At 43.0% G+C, this 27,011-nt stretch overlaps 1 protein-coding gene across 3 annotated transcripts in view; it reads left to right on the plus strand.

The window, feature by feature from the left end:
* Nucleotides 1-27,011, plus strand: part of ABCA2 (ATP binding cassette subfamily A member 2) — a 382,666-nt gene that overhangs the window by 305,549 nt on the left and 50,106 nt on the right. For all 3 annotated transcript variants that reach the window (XM_029612786.1, XM_029612783.1, XM_029612787.1), the window contains 3 exons: nt 4,703-4,818; nt 5,868-6,015; nt 18,750-18,873. In XM_029612786.1, the coding sequence (XP_029468646.1) occupies nt 4,703-4,818; nt 5,868-6,015; nt 18,750-18,873 (388 nt within the window). The remainder of the gene's footprint in view (nt 1-4,702; nt 4,819-5,867; nt 6,016-18,749; nt 18,874-27,011) is intronic.

Here is a 27,011-nt window from a genome sequence, read left to right on the forward strand (position 1 = left end):
TAGAAGAAACCACAGGAAGCAGCATGAAAAAAATAATTCTTGACACTGGTCAGGTTAGGAAAACGGAAGCTCAATTTGCAAGGGTCCATTTTCCTAACCCATGGCTGTGCGTGTGTTAGGAAAACGGATTCTCGTTAATTGAGCGTCTGTTTTCCTAACCGGCGCACAGCCACATCTCCGGGGCACCCCATGCCATGGACGTACTAGGGACGCACAATTTATCCCTGGCGCATCCTTTTTAGTGCAGCGGCTCATTTACCTATTGCATCGGGTGCCCAGGAGAGGGGGATATGTGCGCGTTGAAAAAAACGGGCACCCAGTTTGGGTGCACGTTTTGTCGCACTTCATATTGTATCGGCTCCAGTGTTTGTTGTAGACCACTGTAGCCATTCATGTCTTCCTTTCACAAAATGGATCTTCTGTCCCAGTATCATCATCTTCTTATGTTAAGGCTGAGGTTTCAGATTCCAGGACTTTCAGGAACCCTCAGGTTCAGGCTCTTTTGGGAGATACTCCATCTCCTCATCCTTCTCTGTCCCTCTTATTTGTGTAGACTCCTTATGCACTGCTCCCACCTGTGTCTTGAGGTTCCTTCCCTAAATCCCGATTGGACATTCCATTAAGACCCTGGGGCAGCACCTATTCACCAAATTCCTTCCTCTTAAGGAACTCTACTCTACCCTCCCCTCCTTACCTGGACGAAATCCCAGTTTTCTCCTAGGGGTTGACAAACAATCACTCTTTAATTTCCCATCTTTCTAGAAGGTGATGGGGCTACCCCATTGTACCGGTTACATGGCAAGTTATCCGGCCTCGCAAGGCTGGATAACTTTGGATCTCCTCTGAGGCCAGTCTAAAATTATCTGGCAAACTTAGCCAGTTATGGTTAAAATTTGGCAGATTTATCTGGATAACTTACTCCCTGAAATGCCACTGAAACTCCGCTTGTATATCTGGCTATATTTTAGCCGAATAAGTGGCTCGGTATTCAAAAGCATGCCTTTTAGATGGATTACTTGTGAATTATCTAGCTAAATAGCCTTGAATACTGACCATACTAAAGACAAAAGAAATCCCTCAAATGTGAAAAAAACAAATAAGAAAACCAATAAAGGATTCCACACATTGAGAAGCCATCATATAAATGCCTGAAATTGTAAATTGAAACTGCTGTGCAAGTCACACGCTGTTGAATTGCATAGCAGTTTCTGTTAGCAAAGGCGTTCATTTGAATATTGACCTCCATGTGCATACATTTTCTGAACAAAACTGCACGCACCAAATAACAGGTGTAATTGTGTGCCCGTAGTTTTGTTGGGATAATTTTCAAAGCTGGATGATGCGGGTAAATATAGCTTTGAAAATTGGTAACTTGGGCACCTAAGATCCTGCAAATTTATGCAGGCTGTTATACAAAGAGGTAAAATGTGTTTAACCGTATGAATCAGCTGCCTGGAAATTGCCCTTTCTCAATGCAGATAAACCATGTGTGCTTGCACAGACAGATGTCGCTCATGGGGATAAATTTAGATTAGGGGTGGGGAAGAAAATAACATGTACAGATTGCATTTCCAAATCTGTGCAAAATATTTTCCATTTAAAAAAGTACCTGCAGAAAAAACAGGTGCAAAGCTGTGGTTACTCTCTCCCACGGCAAATTTCAAAGCAAAAGTACGTGCATGCTTTAGCTTTGAGACTTGGTGCAAAGTCTGTGGGTAAAAAGTACCTGCAAACTTTGTTCAATGCAAAGAATTGGAAAATTGCCCCAAAATGGGAAAAAAAACATAGTGGGGTAGATTTTAAGAGATACGCACGCACGTCCATGTGCACGTGCTACCCAGTGCGCACACATAGACGTGATTTTATAACATGCGCGCGCAACGGGCTGTACAATTGTGCACCTTGCGCGCGCAGAGCCCACGCCGAGCCCCGCTGCCTTCCCTCATTCCCTACCCCCTCACCCCAACTTCCCTTCCCTTCACCTACCTCCCCCGCCCTTTCCCCCCTATCTTTTTCTTGTTTTTTTTCTTGTTTTAAAACTTACTTCAGCCCTGGCGCCCGATCCCCAGCACAGCAGCAAATGGCCGCTGTGCCGGGAGCCTCTGACACCGCCCCGCCCCCGGACCCCCCCCACCCATGCCCTGCCCCGCCCCCGGACCGCCCCTTTAGTAAGGCCCCAGGACTTAGATGTGTCCCGGAGCTTTATGCGCATTGCCGGGCCCTTTGAAAATAGGCCTGGCACGCATAGAGCTTTGAAAATCCGGTGCAGTATATCTAGCTCATAACCTGCAAGATGTCTTCTGTGATACCCAGGCCTCTGCCTCCTGGCTGGCCACCTTCTGTCATTACTTTCTCTGTATTACCTAATCTATCTGCTTCATTCTGCTGAGGTTCTGACCCTGCACCATCTTACTTTTGGTTTTTATCTGCTGATTCCCATTTTGGTACCTCACAGGTCTTCCAAAAAAACAGAAAAGACTGCAAGTTTTTTTTCCCTGCACACTTCCTATTTGGTAAACTCTCATTTTGTTTATAACCGTAAAAGTAAGTTTTTCATCTTACTCTGTCAAGCTCATGTGTTAGGTTATTTTGTACTGAAAGTATTTCATAAATAAAGACATAATTGCTTAATTTTTCTGGCAGTTATTCCTGCCCACTGAGTCTGTATCAGGAAATCCCCAGCTGGGTTTGCTCTTAAGACATCAAAAGCTGTGGGCAATTCTTTTGATATCATAGCTTGGGATGGGTGCGCCTCTTCCCAGAACCTGTGAATATTACAAATTTACTTGGATAATTGGGATCCTTTGTGACTCTGTCAGAATCTGACTCTAGTTCTGTTTATGAAGTCCAGGTCTACTTGGTTTGGTCTAAATTCTGCAAATATTCTGTGTTGATTTTTATTTGTCACCATTAGAGCATTTTATTTTCTGAATTAGCAGAAATCAAGTCGAAATAAGTCAAAATAATAAATAAATATTTGATGTGTTCAGCCAGTGTGAATTAGTGACTGTCGCATCCAAAGCCAGCCAAAAAAGATCCAGAATTGGTTAATGTGTCTGTTCTAGTTTGTAAGCAAGAAGGGTTTTTGGTTTTGTTTAACTCCTATTGCTCCTGTCCCATAAGACAGGACCTTCTGCTTATGCAGCTGCTACCTTCTTCCTGGTTTAGATGCATGGAAAAAATGTTATGTTTTTGTATTTCTTTTCTTCTTTTGGGTTTCATTTTTTTATTTTAACCCACGCTAATTGGTCTATAGAGCCCACTAAATGCTTTTATACAACCCATTTAACACATGCTATAAAACGAAAGAAAACCACATTTCAATGCTTTTTGTGTTTTGGATTAGAAACAGCACCAAAATGAAACAGCAAATTTTGTTGTTGTTTCTTTCCATGTATTTATATTCCACCTTTCAGCCAAAGCAGATTACATTCAGGTACTGTAGGTATTTTCAAATGATATCTTTAATATATTATGATTTTATATTTAGTAGGGATGTGCAGCAGGGACAGATTCGTCCCATTCAGTATTCGTATTCGTCGGGACCCAAATTAGTTGCATCCGTTCTCGGGAGACCCCGATCTGTTCATTAATTACATATGTATTCGTTTCCCAAAAAACCCCCCATCCCAACCCTTTAAATTTAATTTATTTATTTGTATTTATTTAAAATCTTTTCTATACCGTCGCTAAGTTATATACCATCGCAACGGTTTACATGTAGGCACATAAATTAATATAGGTGAATGCGTACTATAGTACATTCTAACAGGTGCCACCAAAGGTTCAGTTACAATATATCATTAACGACAATCAATTGTTTAGTGAAGTAGGTCATGACCAGGTGTACCTATGCCACAGGGGCTACCGGTGCCATTGGTCGGCCCCTGTCACATGGCAGGGCAAAGGCTATCGGCGCCATTTTGAATACTGGCAGTCGACAGCCCGACTGAAGGAGATTGCTCCAGGACCCCCGCAGGACCACCAGGGACTTTTGGCAAGACTTGGAGAGGTCAGGAGTCCCTCCAAGGTGCCAATAGCCTTTGCCCTTACTATGTCACAGGGGCTATCGGCGCCATTTTGAATACCGGCAGCCGACGGCCCGAGTGCAGGAGATTGCTCGAAGACCCCTGCTGGACCACCAGGGACTTTTGGCAAGTCTTGGCGGGGTCAGGAGGGTGGGGGTTTATTCATTAGTGATACGTTGTATTCGTGGGGGTTCGCCATACGTTTCATGACCCCCACGCATACAACGAATATGGCATATACGTTGTGGATTGCCAATACGTTGCAAACGAATGCACACCCCTAATATTTAGTTCATGCCTTTTCATTGGTAGATCAAGGAGAGTTACATTTAAGTACAGTAGATATTTCTCCATCTCCAAAGGGCTTTCACGCTAAGGAGCCTATTTAATAAAGGTTTTCTCCCATTTTGTGTCTATGACAAAAGTACTTAGTAAATAGAGCCCTAAGTTTGTACCCGGGCAATGGAGGGTGAATTGATTTACCCAAGTTAGAAGGAGCATCAGTGGTATTTGAACCCTGGCTTCAGTGGTTCTCAGCCCACTGCTCTAACCACTAGGCTACATGTCTCCAAGAATTTAACAAGTTGCTCAGCCATTTCTTCAGAAGTAACATTTATTTTTGTGAAGATTTTATTTCTCACTTCTTTCTTGATGTGCCTGGTGGTGTTTTTCAGCTGAATTACCTGGTGCCAGCAACCTGTTGTATCATCATTCTCTTTGTCTTTGACCTGCCGGCATACACTTCACCCACCAATTTTCCAGCCGTCCTCTCTCTGTTTCTACTCTATGGGTAAGTCATGCGTTTGACTCTCAAGGGAAGGCACGGGTGCTCTAAAGCTAGTTTGCGGTGATATAAAAGAAGGAGTTTGGGAGAATGTAGGGGGTTGGATATAATATCCAGTGATTGTAGAGCAGCCAATTTGGATATGAGCTGGCTTCAAATCGCCACGTGCCCCTTGTCCCTGTTACAACTCGGCCCAGTGGTGGGCTCAACAAATTGGAAGGGTGAGAAGTATTCCCTTCTTGGAATGACATGAAAGCCACAAGCTTGCCATCACTGGGATACATTTGGATCATATGCCTGAAAAGTTCTGATAAATTTGCACTGGCATTTAAAAGCCTTCCAGCAGCGTAGAAGCGTACCTCTTGCTCTGTTAGTTATCAACAAAGATTAAAGCTGGAGAAGGTGGGTATGAGCAGCATGGGATGAGGATCACCAGGCACATATAAACATTGAGATCAATGTTCAAAAGTCATTTAGATGGATAACATAATAGTTAACCTTTTAAATGATATACCTGAATATATTTAGCCCTTATCTGGCTAAACTTTAGCTGGGTGACTAGTTTCCTGGCTAGAATTTAGCCTGATAAGAAGGAGGCATTCTGTGGGCAGGCAAGAGGCAATCCAAAGAGGAGCAGAATTAGCCACTTAATTTATGTGGCTAACTCTGGTCGGGCCATAGGGCAGTCCTAAAGTTAGCTGGTTAGATATAACCAGCTAATTTTATGAAAGCCGGGTATATTCAGCGGCGCGACCGCACCACTGACTGTACCCTGCTAGTTAGCTGGATATGTTTATCCGGCTAACCAACCGAGCCACATAGCGCCTGAAAATGTTTCCTAACCTGTTAACACCCTGAGGTCAATGTTAATCCATGCCCAGGCAGTAAACTAGCTAAGTGTATATGCTCTTGTGAGACTGTAGTAGTATAGTCTCTTCCGTTTTCTCTGGTAGCAGAATAGCTCAGTGTAATGTATCCTCTGGCAGCCAAGTATCTTAGTGGAATTTCTTTAGAGGGTCTGCCACTGACTGTGGTTTTAACCCTTTTCTTGTTAGCTGGTCTATCACTCCCATCATGTACCCGGCCTCCTTCTGGTTTGAGGTCCCCAGCACAGCTTATGTGTTTCTGATCGTCATCAACCTCTTCATTGGCATCACAGCCACCGTGGCCACCTTTCTGCTGCAGCTCTTTGAGCATGATAAGGTAAGCACAAGTGTGTTTCTGTATGCTCGGAAATGTTGCATGGGGTAGTGAAGGGATTAGCAATCTCGTAACAAGTGTTATGAGTTATTACATAATCACGGAAAGATGTGATCTGGAGATTGGAGGGTTAGCAGAAAGGGAAAAGTGAGCAACAAACCTGATCATTCACTCCTTCAGGATGTAAAATGGGATCAAGAGAAGAGAATAGAAACCAGGAAGGGGGTAAGTTGGTTGTGTTGCAGATCAGAGCAGTTCATGCTCGGTTCAGTTATTTTAGGGCTTTTTGGTTTTGTTTTGTAACCTAGTTTGAACCAAAAGCTACATTTTTATAGCCAACTTGGACATGCAGAGATGTCATGGCTCAAATACTTAAAGGGGATAATTTTTCAAAAGCATTAATGTAGATAAAACATTGCATGTGTCTAATAGCTCTTTAGAAATGCTAACTAGTAGTAGGAAATGGCTTGATATAAAATTGCCAGGGTTTGTGTGGGAAAACTCACACATATGTCACTTATGCATTTAAGTTTGCCCAGACTGCAGGGGTGGAACTGTGGATGGGTTGGGATTTACTTGCATAGTTTCTGATTTTCAAAAGTGCATGCATAGATATTTAAGGGAAAGTTTGTGCAAATGTTTGAGCAGGTGTAAGTTGTGCGGGTATATTAGATGGGCTAATTTTCAAAAGGAACTTGCACATGCAAGTTCCCTTTAAAAATTTATGAAACTTTTGCATATGTTTGGCACACAAGTTACTCACGAAATTTCAGACTTATCCTCCCTGATGCCAGTTTTCAAAGTCACCCAGTTGAAGAAAAGGGGGTAGATTTTAAGAGGCGCGCGAACAGCCTACTTTTGCTTGCGCATCAGACTCAAGCAAAAGTACGCTGGATTTTAGTAGATACGCGCGGAGCCGCGCGTATCCACTAAAATCCTGGATCGGCGCGCGCAAGGCTATCGATTTTGTATAGCCTGCGTGCGCCGAGCCGCGCTGCTTCCCCCCATTCCCTCCAAGGCCGCTCCGAAATCGGAGCGGCCTTGGAGGGAACTTTCCTTTGCCCTCCCCTCACCTTCCCCTCCCTTCCCCTACCTAACCCACCCGCCCGGCCCTGTCTACACCCCCACCTTACCTTTGTCGGGGGATTTACGCCTCCCGGAGGGAGACGTAAATCCCCGCGCGCCAGCGGGCCTGCTGCGCGCCGGGCCGCGACCTGGGGCGGGTACGGAGGGCGCGGCCACGCCCCCGGGCCGTGGCCACGCCCCGTACCCGCCCCCAAAACGCTGCCGACACGCCCCCGGAACGCCGCGACGACCGGGCCCGCCCCCCGACACGCCCCCCTCCGAGAACCCCGGGACTTACGCGAGTCCCGGGGCTCTGCGCGCGCCGGGAGGCCTATGTAAAATAGGCTTCCCGGCGCGCAGGGCCCTGCTCGCCTAAATCCGCCCGGTTTTGGGCGGATTTAGGCGAGCAGGGCTCTGAAAATCTACCCCAAGGTGTTTTATCTGTATAAATTGGCTGTCTGAAAATGTCCCTCGGTGTGGCTAAAGGTTTGCATCTAGTGTTCAACAACTCTCATACTTTTAGTCTCGTTTAAAGAAAGTGTTTCCAGGGAGGAAATGTAAATTCTTAGATTGAATCTTCAAATCTTTGCACATATTTTTCAAGCAAAACTCCCCCTGCAGAAAAAGCAGAGGCACGTAATCGTGAATACTTTGTGCTCATGATAATTTTCAAAGAGAAAGTGCACATATTTTCACTTTGAGAATTGATGCAAAGCCCACAGTGTAGGCAGTCTGAAAATGTCGTGTGTCCCCCCCATGTGATATGGGCTGCAGCTACATAACACTACTATCTTCATGCATTGATAAGCAGTGATCAGGGATGGCCAACTTAGTTCCTCAAGAACCACAATAAATATGCATGAGATAAATTTGCATGCCGTGCCTCCAGTGTATGTAGATCTACCCTTTGCTCGTTTCTTGTTTATTCAGCTATGAATGTTATATTTTATTATGTCCACTTGTAAATCGCTTGGATGTTATAAGTGATTAACAAATAAATTAAATAAAATAGATGCATATTCATTGTGGATATCCTGAAAAACAAACATTCGTTATTGTCCCCCAGATCAGTCCAGACAAATGGGTTTTTCTCTCCTACCAGCAGATGGAGACCGAGAAGAAAAGCTTTTCTGTACTGATTGTACATAAGACAGTGTGCTACCTGCAATCGCTCATTATTCTCTGTCTCTACAGATGGTAGAGGTGTAAAACCTGCAGACAGACTTTGGAGACCTGATTTATTCCCAGAAGTGTTAGGTTCTGTTTTAGAACCATCTCCCTGGTTGAGTGAGTTGAGCAGGGAGTTGGTGGCCCTTGATGTCTTAGACAGATGTGGTGAAAGCCACTAGTGCTGGCTGTCTTTCACATGAGTTTTTTTCTCCCTGAGGATTACCTAAAGGGAAGTACTTAATTCCTTTTTTTAAATGAGGTTTTCTTGTTTTGCAGGGGTCTGGTCCATTTAAGAACTTTGAATATAAAACAAAAAAAAATAGCTGTAATGCAGTGATCGGCAGAACAGCTGACTGACTTGGCGAGAGCTGTGGCAGGAGTGAGGATGGTCTCCGATGCTTAGGTCTAAAGCGTGGGTGGTTTTTGGGGTTGTGAAAGGACCGTGCAGAGGAGGGAGGAAGCCAGGTAAGGCAGCTGTGGTACAGCGTGCCGTGAAGATGTCTGCTCCCGCTGAACGTGGGAAGCAGGGTATGGCTTCCAGGGATCATAGGGCCAAGTTATAATCTTCGGTCTGTGCAGTAGCTGCATTGGCAGTAGTGAGGTATCCTCACGGGTCTCACAGGCGGCCGCTGAAAAGGGAAAGTCTGGAGTAAAGAGACAGCAGTCCCACAGCTCTGATTGCCTTTGTGATGGTGCAATTTGCAGCGCAGGAAAGGCGGACATTTTTTTTATCTTCGTCTCCCACAGTGCAGATCATTTCAGAGGATGGGGATGGGAATCCTCTGTTGATATCGCCTAGACCAGGGGAACCCGGGGTGGTATGGAGCAACTCAGAAGGTGCTTCAGAGTTACCTGAAAAGGATTCTGACTTGGTTGAGCCTTTTGTTTTTCCAGATTTGGTGCTACTGTTGCACAAATCTTTAAAAAAGAAATAATATTGGGTCTAGAGAACCTACCCCGAAGGGGATCTTTTGGGGAGGAGGGGCACCATGATGCCACCCTGTCCACAGAAAGGAGCAATGAGGTGAGCTAAGAACAGAGCTTTCAAGATGGCGTCCTGGGCAGACGTGCTGGAAGAAGCTCTCAACCTTCCGCAATATTTCTTCGTTGATTTTTGTTTCTAAATAGCTACAATGCCCCACACCAAGCGGAAGGCGCTGGTTAGAGGTGCAGAAAGGACTTCTGCACCTCTACAGACATCACAGCCCCATATTGGCAGCTTCTTTCCAGCCATACCGCCGTTTTTACCGGGAGACCAGGTCACTGGAGGGCAATCTTTGGAGCGAGGTCGGCTCTCCTTGACCGAGACATTGCTGAGTCCCGGCTCGCCAGCGAGACCAGCACCTCCAGGAGAAGTGGAAGAGAGAGAAAAGATGGCCGCTGGAACGACCGAGCAGCTCGGAGAAGGGACAGCGATGAGAACGGGGAAACCCGAAGTGATTGAAGGACTTACTATTCAGGAGCACCAGGAGAAGGTAAGGTCCCAGGAGGCAGGAAGTGCCGAGGGACAGAACCTTTCTGAAGGGCTTGGCTCCGTGGAAATGGAGGAGAATGCTGGCCTCGCAATGGGTGGAGGAGGGGTTGCCCGAGCACAGGAGGAATCGAAACTGTTGAAGCTGGAAAAACCTCCTGGGGAAATATCTTTAACAACGATATGGGGAGCACTTCAATCCCTTGAAAAAGCTATTTTGGGGCTAACAAAAGAAGTTATTGAGGTAAAAAATCAAGTAAATTTAAATGCTACAGAAATAGAACAACAGAAACAAAATCTGCTTAAAATGGAGAACCGTATGACTGAATTGGAAAAAGTACATACAACTGTGATATTAACTCATAATGACATGAATAGAAGATTGGAAAAACTTGAGAATAATATAAGGGTCCATAATCTACGCTTCCTAAATTTTCCTGTGATAAAAAATATTACACCACTTGACTTGTTTAGGCTGTATGTCGCTCAGGTCCTTAAAATACCTGACGAAATAAAACCAGTGGTTACTAAAGCCTATTACTTATATGCTAAGCAAGGAAGCGTTGACGTGCAAGAAGAACAAGCTTTACCAGATTTGTCTTCAATATTGGATTCATCACAAGAATTGGAGATTACTGTGAGAAGACCTCTCTTAGTCACATTTGCCTTGTTGATGGACAGAAATAATATCTTGAAAAATTATTTTAGAAGTAGCCATGTATTATTCTTTGGACAAAGAATTTGGTGTTACCCAGATCTTGTTAAACAAACTCAGTTTAGAAGAAAGCAATTTCTAAGTATGAGACAGCAGGTGATAAAAATTGGAGCTAAGTTTAAACTTTGTTTTCCTTGTATATGTTGCATACAATATCAACAACAGATGTATGTATTTATGGAACCTGTACAGTTAAGGTCCTTCCTAAACTCACATAGCGCCCCTTGATAGCCTAAATGGCGTTTGGGAATATAACGGTGGTCTGAATTCAGAATGTCAGTCTATTTGAAATATTTTATTTCCTTTTGTAAGCTCCTAGATTACATGCTCTCCCGTTATTTCCTTTTTTATTTAGGTACATAAACGTAAAAATTGCTTATAGAATAATGTTTTAGTATTCTGGTCTTAGAATTTTTGTTGGTCATCTATGTACTTAAAAATTTCAATGCAAGTGTTTCTTGTATAAATTGTGTAAAATGCATAAATAAAAAATTTAAAAAAAAAGAAAGGAGCAATGAGGTCACTCCAGGGTAGCACTTTGGATAAGATGCCTTGGGGGTGGTCATGAGGGGAGGACCCACCGTATGATCTCAAGCCGATGTGATATATTTTTGAACGTCGGTATATAAAAACGAACAAATAAAATAAATCTCATAGGACACTCCTGAGGATGAGGTTTTGGAAAGAGAGCCTTTGAAGGAAAGTGAGGTCCTAGTAGCTGAAGGGGGACATTTCCTAAAGGGGTTCTTTATTAAAGAAAAAAGAATTGCCTTCTAGGGGTGTGCATTCGTTTTGAACGCATATGTAAAACGCAACTTTTTTTTTTTTTAATTTAAAAAAAGTGATGATGCGCAACGCATCGCATTTTCAACTTATTCAACATAGCTACGTTGAATACGTTGAACCTAAATAAACACTTAAACCCCCACCCTCCTGACCCCCCCAAGACTTACCAAAACTCCCTGGTGGTCCAGCGGGGAGTCAGGAAGCCATCGCTGTTTTCCTTTGCGAGGAGCACGTGACGTCGGCGTCACGTCGGAGTGACGCGGACGTCACGTGTTTCTCCGCGCCTCCGCTCCGGGACCCCCGTTGGACCCAACCGGAACTTTTGGCCAGCTTGGGGGGGTCAGACCACCAGGGAGTTTTGGTAAGTCTTGGGGGGAGATTAAGGAGGGTGAGGGGTTTAAATTTTTATTTAGGGAACCGGTGAACGTATGGACAGACCCTCAACTTATGGGATTCTCCATATGTCCATACTGAACGAAATCGACCCTCACCTTCAACTTATCAACTTATGAACGCAAACTTTTTGTCTGCACATCCCTATTGCCTTCTATGAATTTGCAGCTCCTGGCAGATTTAGGCCTTGAAAAAAAGGAGGGAGGGCATATTTTGCAGGGGCTCAGGGCCCCTTAGGACTTTTTCCATTTCATAGAGCACTGTAATCCCTGGTCTTTAAGGAAGTGTCAGCGATTACCAAGAAGCCCACAATTCTGGTGGAAGGCTGTGTGGCACTAAGAGTCACTCGGCATAGGAAGAGAGATCCATCTTCCAAGGTCTGCCAGGTTTCAGCGCTGGCACTGCGTGCTGTGGGGTGAGGTAGTTTTCTTGGCTTGGGCCCACTTGCTCTGGATACAGCAGATTCCTAGTGACAGTCCCTGCCAACACACTTTTGGTATGGAGGCAGAGCACCTGGAGGCCAGTTTAGCTTTTATAGCGGATGCCTTGTATGATTTGCTTCGTACATCAAATCTGGTATCAGCGGTTTTGGTAAGGAGACTGCTATGGTGGCTTAACAGGGCTGCAGAAGATTAGTTAAGAACATAAGAAAGTTTAGGTGTCAAGTACTCTAGAGAATCATAATCCCATAAATTGCCTAGTGGGCATAAATTAAGGGAGGCTAGGCATTATTGTCCTGGAAAGGATTCCTTCTCAAATCACAGTCCTCTCAGTATGGCTGTTAGAGTGCTCGGGGGTCTGCCTCTGAGAGCCTTCAGTTAAGTGCCAATGGCCCACTTTCTGGATGTATCCATAGGGGGATATTTGGCCTGTTTTACAGGGAGTGGAGCAAGATAATGACAGACCAGTGAGGCCTGTCCATTGTAAGGGAAGGTTACACCTTAGAATTTGCACAGCCAGCGCATAAAGCTTTCCTGATTCATGAATGTCAGCTGTGAAGACAAACACAGTTCATTCCACGCTGGCTCGATTTCTTCAGTGAGAAGCAATGTTTCTGGTCCCCCAGGAGGACAAGGATCAAGGCATATATCCCATTTATTTCATGGTATCAAAAAAGTAGGGCCTATATTGGATCTCAAAAAGATGACTGTATCCTTGCAGATGCCTCACTTTAGTATAGAAATTCTGTGCTCTGTCATCACTGTGGTCAGGAAAGGGGCATTCTTAGTTTTTCTCTGGATATGATAGAAGCCTATCTTCATATCCCCATTTGGGAAGATTGTCAGAAATACCTCAGGGTTGCATGCAGTGTGCTTTATTTTGGGTCTAGCAACGACGTCTCTTACATTTTCCAAAGTGATAGTATTGGTAGCGGCTACCTTCTTCAGAGAAGGCATCCTTATTTTGAAGACTGGCTTATTTGAATAAAGTATTGGGATGTTTGCCAATGATCGCCGCAGAAGTTGATGCTGAGGTTACAGACCCTGGGTTAGATTGTATAGTTGATGAAGATCAACCTGATACTGTCACAGAAGTTGGAATACCGGGAGGCATGTTTCGAGCTTCATGTAAGCAAGGTGTTTCTCACTTTGGACAGGATTTTGAAATTGCAGGGTCAAGTTTGACAATTGTACCTAGAGAACCCCCAGGGTTTGGAATATCTTCAAGTCCTTGACTTCATGGCATATATGCTAAACTTGATTCCTTGGGTGTTTGTACATACATGTCTGCTTCAGCATTCTCTGGTTTTCATGTTGGAACCCTCAGTTGGAGATTTTCAAGTTCCTCTTATCTCTCTCTGGAGAAGCTAGGCTGAGTCTGTCCAAGTGGCTCTCGTGGGACAATTTGGCCAGGGAAGAGGAGATGGACATTCCAAATTGCTTTGTGATGACCTCGGATACCAGTCTGAAAGAATGAGGAGCCATTTGTCACGATCAGATAGTGCAGGGATTTTGGACATTGACTGAAGCCTCCTGGTCCATCAATCATCTGGAAACAAGAGCGATCAGAAAGGCATTCATATTTTTTCTTTCGCTACTCTACAGCTAGGCGGTGAACGTTTTGTCCAACAATGCAATGGCAGTAGCATACATCGACTGATAAGGGGGCACCAGGAGCCTGGCAGTTTTCTTGGATGTCCAGGGATTGTTCCATTGGGTGCAATAACATCTATATGTCCTGTCAGCATCTCATGTGGCCAGGATAGAGAACGTGCAAGCAGATTTCTCAGCAGGCATATTTTGGACCCCGAAGAATGGGAGTTGGTGAATGAAGCAATGTCTCTAATCTAAGCAACATGGGGTATTCTTCAGCTGAATGTAATGGTGACAGTGTTAAATGCCAAGACCCCATGGTTTTTCAGTCACAGAAGGAACACAGGATCAGAAGGTCTCAATGCTTTTTCCCAACTGTGGCTGCACAGGAGTCTGCAATGTCTTGTCCTCCTTGGCCATTGATAGGTAGAGTGGTCAGGCATGTAGAGAAACATTGTGGAAAGGTGATGGTAATAGTTCAGAGAGGTCTAGGTGACTGTGATTTGCAGATCTAGTGAACCTTAGAGGGCCCCTTAAGGCTTGGTCATATTCCCAGACTGCCTCATCAAGGGCCAATTTTCTTGACGCAGGTGGATCACTTTTGTCTGGCCTTTGAGAGGAGATGGTCGAGTGAAGAGTTATTCTGAGGAAGCTATTACAACTTTGCTTCAAGCTAGGATGCTTGTGCATGTGTACGTGTTTGGAAGGTGTTTGAGACCTGGTGTCATGTGCGGGGGCTGCCCTGCATCGAGCCTTGGTTTCTCAGATTCTTTTCATTTTGCAGAGAGGCTTACAGGAGGAGCTACTTTAAACTCTCTTAGGTGGCAAATGGCAGCTTTGGTCTGTTTCAGAAGAAAATTGCACAAGTCATCATTGGCTTCTCCTCCAGAGTAAAGTATTTTGTTCCCCAATAAGGAAGGTGATTCCACCATGGAATCTTAATTTGGTCTTGATAGCCTTACGTAAATCACCTTTTGAGTTTGCACAGGATTCTCCTGTGATATTTGAAGGTCACGAACAGTTTTTGCAAGACGGACCACCTGTTTATGTTAATAAATGGTCGCAATAAGGGGAAGAAAGTATCGAAAGCATCTATTTCCAATTGGATTAGGAAAGCAATTGCCTCCTTCTACAATTGCAAGGGACTATAGGTTCCAGTGGGCCTTTGGGCTATTCTACTCAGGCGCAGGCTGTATCCTGGGCAGAATGTCAGTTGGTATCACCTCAGGTGATCCGTAGAATGGTGACTTGGTCTTTTTTATACATTTTTACCAAGCATTACAAGCTGACTGTTCGGGCTCCAGGATTTGGTGAGAGTGTGCCAAAAGCGGGTATTTCAGGAAGCTTGGGTACATTCCAATTGCCTGGACAAATCTGGGGGACCGTAAGGAAGGGAAAATTGGTTCTTGTCTGCTAATTTTCTTTCCTTGAATCTCACAGATGAGACCAGAAACTTGCAATGTGTTTTCTGAAGACCACTTTAGTCTCTGTGTGTGTGTTTATATATATATTGGATGTTGCCTTCTTGGCGTTCAGTCTCCTCTTATTGTAAAGTGTTAATCAGTTCGTATTCAGCTGTCTAATAGGTTAACTTTCCCCTGCTTGGATATGAAAGGATTGTTTAATTTTGATTCTTAGCTTGGTTGCAGTTCATACTGAGCAACTGCAGGTGATCCACTGTCTTTTGTACTATCACTACAGCAAAGCTTTTCTTCTGTCTCCATCTGCTGGTAGGGGAGAAAAACCCATTCGTCTGGACTGGTCTTTGGAACTCAAGGAAAGAAAATTAGTGGGTAAGAAACAATTTTCCCTTTGTGGTTCTTGGCCATCCTTGCAGTAGTGGTCTCTGTGAGCTTTTCTAAAACCGGCACATAAAGGGCTTGAAGGTTCAGAGGTACCTGAGAGTAATTTTCAAATGCTTCACAACATGTCCCTTAAAATATTTGGGGGAGCACAGGTACTTGTGTACCCACGTATTTTTCAGGTGCAGAGCATGCAGGGTAAATTACTCACAGGAATTTCAAAATGAAATCCCCACATGGACTTCCAGCCTCTCTCTGTACCTCTTTGTAGTGCATGTAAAGGTAAGCAGGCTGTTATACAGAGAATGTACTTATACCCACTTTACAGAGGAAATTTTCAAACAATGTGGCTACATGGGTAAGCACATATTTACTGATATGAACATTTATCAGTAAGTAGGAGTCCTGGTGATGGAATCCCCTATTACACAGTGCTAGAGTCTAAGGGGGGGGGGGGGTGCAATTTTCAAAGGGTTTAGCTGGAAGACTAGAAGGTGGCCAATGAAACCCCAATATTTAAAAAGGGCTCCAGGAGTGACCCGGGAAACTATAGACTGGTGCGCCTGACTTCAGTGCCAGAAAATCACAAAACATTTAGATAGACATGGTTTAATGGGACACATCCAGCATGGATTTACCCAAGTGAAGTCTTGCCTCACAAATCTCCTACATAAGGGGTTAATAAACATGTGGATAAAAGTGAACCAGGAAATGTGGTATTTGGATTTTCTGAAGGTATTCGACAAAGTCCCTCATGAAAGGCTTCTAAGAAAACTAAAATGTCACGGGATAGGATACGATGTCCTTTTGTGGATTGCAAACTGGTTAAAAGACAGGAAACAAAGAGTAGGATTAAATGGTCTGTTTTCACAGTGGAAATAGATAAACAGTGGCATGCCTCAGGAATCTGTACTTGGCCCAGTGCTTTTTAATATATTTATAAATGATCTGGAAAGGGGAACAATAAGTGAGGTGATCAATTTGTGGATGACACAAAATTATGCAGATTGTGAAGAATCTGTGACCTTGTGAAAGTGGAAGATTGGGCTTCTAAATGGCAGATGAAATTTAATGTGGACAAGTGCAAAGTGATGCATATAGGGAAAAATAACCTTTGCTGTAGTTACACAATGTTAGGTTCTATCTTAAGAGTTACCACCCAGGAAAGAGATCTAGGCATCATAGTGGTGGTCAAAAAAGCAAACAGAATGTTAGGAATTATTAGGAAGGGAATGGCAAATAAAACAGTGGATGTCATAATGCTTCTGTATCGCTCCATGGTGAGACTGCATCTTGAACACTGTGTGCAATTCTGTTGCCACATCTCAAAAAATATATATTTGCACTGGATAAAAGTGCAGAGAAGGGCAACCAAAATGATAAGGGGCATGGAACGGCTCCCCTATGAGGAAAGGTTAAAAAAGTTAGTCTGTTCATTTTGGAGAAGAGACAACTGAGGGGGGGATATGATAAAGGTCTACAAAATCATGAAAGGACTTGAATAGGTTAATGTAAATCGGTTATTTACTCTCTCAGATAATAAAAGACTAGGGGGCACTCCATGAAGTTGGCAAGTAGCTCATTTAAAACAAATCGAAGAAAATTCTTTTTCACTTAACACATAGTTAAGCTCTAGAATTCGTTGCCAGAGGATGTGGTTACAGCAGTTAGTGTAACTGGGTTTAAAAAAGGTTTGGATAAGTTCCTAGAGGAAAAATCCATAAACTGCTGTTAATTAATAAACAATAGTAACTTGATCTATATAATGTTTGGATACTTGCCAGGTACTTGTGACTTGGATTGGCCACTGTTGGAAACAGGATACTGGGCTTGATGGACCCTGGGTCTGATCTAGTATACAATATCCCATGTTCTTTTGTTAGCTGGTTAACTTTGGAAGTTCAAGAAATGAGTGGGTCCTGTGGTGTTCCCAGGATGGACTCGAAACGTAGCTGGCTAGAACTAGATCTATTTGTGTTGGAACTCTGACAGACTGTCAGGTGTGACATAGAAGTAACAAAGAGTAATCTCTATGTAGAAAGAGCGTCATTGCAACTATGCATATCACACCTAACAGTGCATAAGTGGTGGTGTCGTGTCATTTGAAAAAACACCTAGGAGCATTACCATAAAACCTCCTCAGAGATTTCCTCCGGATGTCATATAGATTTTTGAACATTGAAGAAACCTGTTAAACAAAGTTTTTAATAGCACATATATATAAAAAAAAGGAGGTGGTTGGTTGGTTCATGATTATAATATGCTTGAAAAAGGCAGGGTTGCCTACACGGTTATATGAAATCTTACCAACCCCTCATAAAAAAAATTTTTCAACACAAAAAAATCTTTTTCTTTAGCACTGGGAAAGGTGATTTCCATTTGGCGTGTAGGTTATAAATAAACACAATACTTCAGAATTGATTTAGCATAAACCGGTCGGTAAAACAGTGGAGAGAGTGTATAGAAATATATAGTTCCACAGTGAGTGAACCGTGTGGTTCCTCCTTTTGATAACTGTTGATTGTATAACACTGTGTAAGTGGCGTGGATCATTCTTAGAACTAGATCTAGCCAACAAGAATTTGGCTGACTAGATTAAGGCAAATGTTTGTTCACAAACTGAGCTCAGTTTTAGCCAATGATTGGAAGCACTTCCAGGCTGGCTGAACAACTGGCTGAAAACTGGTCCCTGAATTCTTACTGCTTCCCATTTAGGGGTCATTTTAAACTCCAGTGCATCCGGGAAAGGAGATGGGGCCTTTGTAGGAATTGCCAGAGTGGGTGCCTTCAACTATTTGCTCTGTTATTTTCAGTACAGGGGGGTGGGGGAAGGGGCATTTTTCTCCAAATTGTGTAACCATAATAGCCAAAGAGTTACAGATATAGTATTTGGTTTCTATCACAGCAAAACTTGAGCATTAAAGACAGTGGCAGAACCAAACATATTGCCTGTAATTTAAGGAGGTATTTTCATATTGCAATATCAATGCATGCAGGGGTTACTGCTGGGTATTTGGATTCTACAAAGAACCCCATTAAATAGGTTTTGCTGAATTTCCCACAGAAAGTATATCCTAGTCTCCATTGATTTATAGATGATATAGTCTGTATAACCTTCACCATCGGTGTAAAAATCTGCCAGTTTAATGCTGTGGTGATGAATGAACCAGAGTTTGCAGGCTACTGGATTTGTTCTGAGCCTGCCAAAGACAGGACATGGGAGAAGTGTGCTGATTAAAAAAGGTGGAGTGCATGCACAGTTTTCTGTAGTTCTGGTAATTATCATTTGTTTGTCTCCTTAGGACTTGAAGGCTGTGAATGGATATCTGAAGAGCTGTTTCCTCATATTCCCCAACTACAACCTTGGCCATGGCTTGATGGAGATGGCATACAATGAATATATCAATGAGTACTACGCCAAGATTGGTAAAGTAGATTTCTTTCTCATCCAAAGTGACCTCATAGTGCAATCTCAGAAAAGACAGACTAAGCCAGTCTTGATTTTGCCCCATTGCATGCAAGGGGATGTAATAGCTGCTTTTCTTAGGAAAATCAAAAGCAAGTTTGTTTACCATAAATAGTGCTGTCTGTAGAAAGCAGGATAAATTAGCCATTACATGTGGGATGATGTCATCTGATGGCGCTGAACAGATCTTCTGTCCTAGCTCATAGAGCTTTTGCTGTACTGAGCATGTGCAGGAGTTCCCACACAGGCGGTGCCTCATAGCCCCTCAGTTAGTTTTTAGATATTAGCTAGCTAGGTTGTCAGTTCTCTAGGGAGGTAAGTGGGTATTAAGCATGCTTAATTCATCCTGCTGTCTACAGAGAACACTGTTTATGGTAAGCAAACTTGCTTCTCCATCAACAAGCAGGGCTTGGACACTGGACAGCCATTACACCATCTGCCTACCTGCTATTGCTCATCATGATGTCAGCTAGGGGCACTGACCCTTTAAACCGAGGCAAGGACACCAGAGGCGTTTGCGCCAGTAGGGCACATACCTTTGCTGCGTGCACAAAGGAGCATGAACAAAGGAGCCTGCCCCTTTGTGTGCCCCTTCGTGCGTGCCTTTGTGACTTTCATATTTTGTGCTTCATTTTCTCTGCAATCATGAATATCCCGACCATCCTCTGCTTTGGACGATTCGGACCACTTCCACCTAAGCCAAGATGCTCTGAACAGCTAAAAAGGTCAGCTCTAACATCCATTCCACTGCAACCATTAAAACCGTTAACTGTTTCCACTACTATTACGTTACTGCGCCTCTTTCTAAAAAAGCATCTATATTTCATGATCTCCTCTCTACAAACAAACCAGGCTGCTTTTTGTTTATTTTATTTATATTTTTATATTCTGCTTTTCGGCACTTCAAAGTGTACATCAAAGCGGATTACATTCAGGTATTTCCCAGGGCTTACAATCTAATTTTGTATCTGAGACAATGGAGGGTTTTGCCCAAGGTCACAAGGAGCTGCTACTCCACTCCTTTTGTATCACCAAAGCATGGAATACAAACATTCTATTGAATCAATGTTGTCCCCAGGATTACACTTATTACCTCTCTTAACCGGGCAACATGGAGGTGGGCTTGTAGTTTTCTTATTGGTTTAGACTATTGCAACTCCCTATATATTGGTCTCCCACAAAACACTCTTGGATCTCTCCAACTTGTCCGAAATTCTGCTGCCTGACTACTTACAGGTGCAAAAATTCATGATCACATTTCCCAAGTTTTGCAGTCTTTACACTGATTGCCTATCCAATGGCATATTACATACAAGTTGTTAACATTGTACATAACCTTAGCCACAATATCACCAGCTCCTGGATACAATCTACTTTACACTTCTGTGCTCCTTCACGAAATCTCAGATCAGCAAATCCATTTCTCACATCCACTCTGCTAGACACACCAGATTATCGATAACATGTGAAAGAGCATACTCAATTGCAGGACCTGCCACCTGGAACTCACTTCCCTTAGCTATGAGATCAATGACCAATGTTAAAGACTTTAAGAAGGCTTTAAAAACCAGGCTTTAAAAACCGATTTAAATAGGTTTTCCAGTCACAGGTCTAACTGTAGCTCTTATTGGCAGTGCTTAGATTGTCAATTGTCTAGTTTATTTTGTTATGAACTTTTTTGGTTCTTTTGTTTTATCATTTTATGTAACCAGTGCTGAACATTAGAGGGTGCAGGTAAGAAGTACTTTTAAATAAATAAAATTAGCCATGACACCTAGGGATCCCAGTCTAAGAGATGCAGTGGAGCATTTACTGAAAAAGCATCCTGATTTTCACTGTGGAGAGTAGACTGCTGGGTAAACAGGCTGTGCAAAACTGCTTGTCCAAATTTACTGTCACTTCTTCATAGATTTTCCAAACAGTAATGGGACATGAAGGTATGAACTGATGACCAAGTTGTGGCTTTGCCTATGTCCTCAATAGGCATGACTCGTAGATGAGCCACTGATGTAGTTATGGCTTTCACTTGTCGAGCCTTTTTCAGAATCTGTGATTTGGAGGCCAGCCAGAGCATATCAATGCATGATCCAGTCTGCTAACCAGTTGGATAAAGTTTACTTGGCAACAGCTACATCCAAGCAGTTATTTATTTATTTTATTATTTATTTTTATTTATTTTTAGTCTTTTCTATACCATCATTTGGTGGGGACCGTCACAACGGTTTACAATAAGGCACAAAAAGTAATGATCCTATGATTTGTTCATTTACATAGGTGCCATAAGGTTCGGTAACATAGTTTGTTATCAGTGTTTGTTGTTAAATGTGATTAATCATGTCCATGTCTTTCCTTCTCAGTTTTAAGTACAGAATTAATTTCACAAAAGTAACTTATCCATTAGTGATGGTGCGCTATATATTAAAAACTACACACTTAGTGCATTTCTGCAGTGTGTATGGTTGTTTAATTGTTCGTGCTTTGCTCATCCCTGGCTTCTATTCTCCCTTCTCTTTTTGGAAAGCTTGTTTAAATAGCCAGGTTTTTAAACTTTTTCTAAAGGTTTTGTTGTCTTTTTGTAATCTTAAATCCAAGGGCATGGAGTTCCATAGTAAAAGATGAATAGTTGTGCGGCCTGACAATGTGATTGAATTCTCTTCTGATAACAAATTAAGACTCTCTTGCAGTCCAGTGAATGAAGGGCCTTTTCTCCTTCATGCACGTGTGAGCTTGGAAAGCATGTAGGTAATATGTTGGCTTGATTTATATGAATGGCTGACACCATTTTTGGTAAAAGCTTAGGGTGGGTGTGGTGCTCAACTTATTGTGGAAGAATTGCATACATGAGAAGTAATGCACCAGTGCCTGAAGATCAATAGCACTCCTAGCCGACATGATCACAACAAGGAATAACACTTTCCTTGTGAGAAACTTCAAAGAAGCCAACTCCATTGGTTCAAAGGGTGACTTCATAAGCTGTGCCAGTACCACATTAAGATCCCATGGCACTGGTCCTACAGCTGCTGAAGGTTTCATATGCCATAATCCTTTCATGAATTTTAACATTTTCATTAAAAATTGGTTGATCTAAATCCAGGTCCCCAAAGGCCTGATGGAAAAACCATGCTTTTAATACCTTTCTGAAATCGCCTTATGAGGATAGGGAAATACCTTATGGGGATAGGGAAATACCTACACTACCTGAGTGTAATCGGCTTTGAAGTGCTTGCAAAAGCAGAATAGAAATCAAATAATAATAACATTAAAAGATGAGTAGATATTAGTTCTCCTTCCATTTGAATTTGGTAAACCGCTATGGCACTGAGATTTACCTTGACTGAAGAGGTACTGAGACCAAAGGAGGAAAGAGAGAATAAGTACTATCCTTTGGTTCAGAAGTACATGAATCCAGGGGGCTATGACAAAAGGACAAAAACTGTTTCTATTTAAAGTGGTAGGCCCTTTTGGTTGAGGACTTCCTGGTGGATACCCAACTTTCTTGGGTAGGGATAGGGAAGCAATTAACGAGGGCTCATCGTACATGCCATCAATTTGAGAGAGAGAAAATTTGGATGATACAAATGTCCCTCATCTTGAGTTAATAATATCGGATTGGCCCCTAGAGAAATCGGGGGGGGGGGGGGGGGGGAGGGGCTGATAGATAACTGGATGAGGTATGAGAATCATATTTGTCTCGGTCATGCTAATGCAGGGGGTGGAGAGACACTAACCCGGGACCTCAATGATGATATAAGTGACTGGAGAGGCGTCCTCGGTAGTCTCAAAGGGGAATATTCCTGGGGAATGTGGTCCAACTGGTTGGACTTCACTGCAAGAGAGTGGCAAGGGCTATAATCCACACGTGAGGGTTCTGATGGGACATCCCTGGGCACAGAGGCAAAAGGGACTCCCTCTTGTGGGAGCAATCTGATAGTTTGAACAGGAGAGGTTGAAGAGTGCCTTCCTTGTCCTTAATTGAGAAGGAGGCAAAGAAAGTCTTCACCATCTTTGTCTCTTATTCTAAGAGCTGCTGTGGCCTCTGCACAGGAATTGGAGGAGGAACATCTTCTGAAATCAGTAGAGATTCCTTTTGAAGGCCCTATGAACTCTGTAGTAACTGCCTTGGAGGGTGCATGGAGATCAAGGGCACAATTGAACAAATAGATATAGTGTCTCCAGATGAAGACTTTATTCTAAGTGCCTCGAGGGAGAGATTGCCCGAGATAGGGCTAGGTAAATGGAGCATATATTCTTCTGGACTCCTGCCCTTCCAGAGTGCATCAATAGAACTGGTGAGCATTGCGCCAATTTAAAGAAGAGCTGCATTAGTAACACCGAGGTCCAGTGCATCAACTTTGTCAATTAGTGTTCCATGGTCTGGCATGTTGACTATTTTGATCCAAGATCCAAGGCTTGGGGCGTTGAGGGCTCCCAGCCCTGATGCTCTGATGGGGCTAAGGGTGTTTCCATTGATGGTGCTGGGGCCCAAGGCAACAGTAATTGGTGCATTGACTGTACTGAGGCTGTGTGCAACGATGGTGCCACTGGTACCAGAGCTCTGTAATGCTTTGTCAGCACTGACTACACCACTGGATCCAATGAATGGAATAGCTTTTTTTTTGTTGGCACTGAGTCTAACGGGGCCCGTGAAGAGCTTGCGCACTCCTGAATTCAGCACTTTTTATGTTTTACTTGACCTTGACAAGATGGGAGGAGCTGTGCTCAATTCAATACCCAGTGAGTTAAAAGAGGCTTCACTCCAGGAGGAGGATAGCTTGTACTATATCTCCATGCTCTGCATCTCTTGCTCCGCAATGACATCCAGCCACAGTGGTTAAGCACATTATGGTCAGGCTTGAGTCAGAATTTGTGGCCATTGGTGATGGACATCTTTTTACCACACACATAAATCCTTAAAGCCACTGAGAGCGGCCTTCTTGGAGTCCGATATTCTTTCTATTTTGTACCTATCTATCTATCTATGTGTATATATATATATATATATATACACACACACACACTGTATATAGCACTGAAAAGTGCTGAGGGTAGTGAGGTAATAGAGTGTTGAAAATGTTTTAAAAATTCCCAAAAGAGTTTAAAAAAAAATGAATCAAGAAAAACAGAGAGAAGGATACATGTCCATGCTGTAACTGGGATGATAAAAGACTGACAGGCTCATGAGGCATTGCCCACACAGGAAGTCCCACATGTGCTCAGTATTGCAAAAGCTCTATGAGCTAGGAGAGACAGGTCCATTTGGCACTCTGTGATGATGGCATCCCATGTCATAGCTACTTCAGCCCTACTTGTCGATGGAGAAACTACAACTCTGTGCATACAATGGGGCAAAGCCAGTGCTAGCTTGACCTGCCCCTTAAGTGTGGCACGATCTTGTCAGCTTGTTCTATCCCACATCCTTCACAAAGACACCATTTAGGGCAGTGTGGTTACCAATCTTAAAGTTCAGGAGGACCTATTAAGTAGCTCTTTCAAAAAATCCCACTCAAAACATTTGTCATTTTGAACAGCACTCTGTGCTGTAAATGCAATGGCAAAATTAATTAGCAGCTGAGTCTGTATGATAAAAACTGGAAGTCCTAGTGGAAAGACATGTGCTCAAATAGTTGGGTATTTCTGGCAGACCAAGCACTCCTTGTGTTGTCTGGATTAGGGTGGCAGGTTGGCAATGATGAGGAGTTTGCCAGAAAGGCCTAGGGGACCTAAAAGATTTAATGTTCAAGTAACTGCCTTGCTGGTGTTGGTGACTATTTGGATTATTGTATGACCTTGGAATGTGCTAGATGTAAACTAAAAAGGGAATCTTGCATTCTCAGCTACCTAAGAGGATGGAGTACAATGGAGGAAGTTGACAAAAACTGTCTTGGATAAGAAGCCACATTTTACAAGTAGTCACATTTTATAGTTGTCCACTGAGATATATCCTTGCAGTATGGACAAGAATAACTGGGCAGACTAGATGAACCAGTTCATTTTTTTTTTTTTTTGTATCTACAATGTTATTATGGAGTCAATTTTCAAATGGTTTAAGTGCCCACCTTAGGGAGATAGGTACCCAAATTAGCTTCTTTGAAAACTGACTGGCTAAGGGGTGAATTTTCAAAAAGAAACAGAGTACCAAAGATAACCGGTTAATTTTAACTGGTTATCTTGGGTTGAATTTTCAGCTCAACCTAACAGGCTAGGTCAGGGTGGGCAATTCCAGTCCTAGTGGGTCAACTACTGGTCAAATTTTCAGAATATCCCTAATGAGCCTGCATGAGATAATCGCATGCACAGTGCCTCAGTTGTAAGCAATTATGTCTCGTGCATATTCAGTATGGACATCCAGAAAGCCTGACTACTCAGAGGCCTTCGAGGATGGGAATTGCCTGTCCCTGGGTTAGATGTTTACCTGAAAATGTGGCTAAATCTAGCCTGTTAAAGTTTGATTGGCTAGATTTAGCAAATTTACCCTTGAGTGCTAAAAATCAGGTAACCCTGCCCCTCCCCCCAAACACACAACATACATACCCACAGTCAGTGATCCTGATCCTTCCTGCCTAAATATTTATGAAAAGGGAGTCCTGCCATCTCAATCCTCCTTCCCTCTTGCCTTACATGACAAAAACCTTGTCCAGTCCCCTGATTTCCCCCTCCTGCCCTGCATTAAAAAAAATGGATGTCTGCCTGATTCCACCTCCTGACTGACCTGTGGGTCTGTACCCCTACTGGAGCTTCCTCTGGACTTCTCCCAGGCCACCAGGAGGAGGACACAAGCTTACCCTGCTCCTGGCTTAGCATTTAGTATTTACTCTGATGCTACAAGCATTGCCAGAGCAACACTGGAGGCTAAGCTAGGAGGATGTAAGCCTGTGTCCTTCTCCAAGCTGCTTTTGGAGAAAACATTGGGTGATTCTGGGGAGTTAAATGTAGAAATATGATGGCAAAGAACTACCATATGGCCTATCTAGTCTGCCCATCCACATAACTGTTCAGCTTCTCAATCCCTACCATTCATGCAGAGATCCACTGTGCTTAATTATCCCATTCTTTCTTGAATTCAGATACTTTCCTTGTCTCCACCACCTCCATAGGCTGTTCCATGCATCCACTACTCTTTGAAGGTAATTTTCAAAAGGATTTACGCACTTAAAACTGGGTTTTATGTGCGATAATGAGCTTTTGAAAATTTCTATGATATATACTGTTGAATTGTCAATAGGTTTTATGTGTGTAAATGCACTTTAAGCGTGTATTGGGCTTTTGAAAATTGCTTCAATAAATGTTACATTTACTTGTCTAACTCCTTTGAAAATTACCTATTTTCTGTAAAGAAATACTTCTTTAGAATGGATTACTCTTCAGTCTGTCCCCTTTCACCCTCATCCCACGATTCCTCATTCCAGAGCCTCTTTTTTGTTGAAAGAGGCCCATCTCCTGTGCCTTGAAGCCTCTGAGATATTTAAATGTCTCTATTATATCTCCTCTTTGTAGCCTTTCCTCTAGGGGGTATACATGTTTAGATATTTGTCTCCATGTGCTTTTCAGAAATGATCACTGACCATTTTAGTAGACACCTTCTGGGCTGACTTCATCCTGTTTCTGTCCTTTTGAAGATGCAGTCACACCTATTATAGGGTGGCTTTCAATCCTTCAGGTGGAGAGACTATTTCAAGATTTTTCAATTTTTTTTTAAACAGGTCAATATTCTCAGCATGACAGATGGATGATTTATCCAGCTAAAGTTAGCAGGATAAATTGTCATGAATATTCTGCAGAGAGCTGCTAATGAGGGGCTCTGCTGATTATAGCCAGATAAATCCTAGTCAGCCAGATAAGTGTATTCATCTAGCTTTATGACTGCTCTCTGGCATAACCAGACTTAACCAGTTAACTTATCTAGCTTACTCTGAGTATTGGAGTCAGCTAGATAAGTAATCCAGCCAACTTAACTGTGCCCCAAAACACCTTCAACTTATCTGGCTAAAATGTTATCTGGATAAATTGGAGCCGATCAGAGCAACAGGAAATTTAAAACCCACAGTTTGGCTGAGTCCTGAACTTAGCTGGACAAACCATCTGAATAGTGACTCTAATG

This window comes from Rhinatrema bivittatum, chromosome 8 (genome assembly GCF_901001135.1).
Source record: "Rhinatrema bivittatum chromosome 8, aRhiBiv1.1, whole genome shotgun sequence".
Taxonomy (NCBI): domain Eukaryota; kingdom Metazoa; phylum Chordata; class Amphibia; order Gymnophiona; family Rhinatrematidae; genus Rhinatrema; species Rhinatrema bivittatum.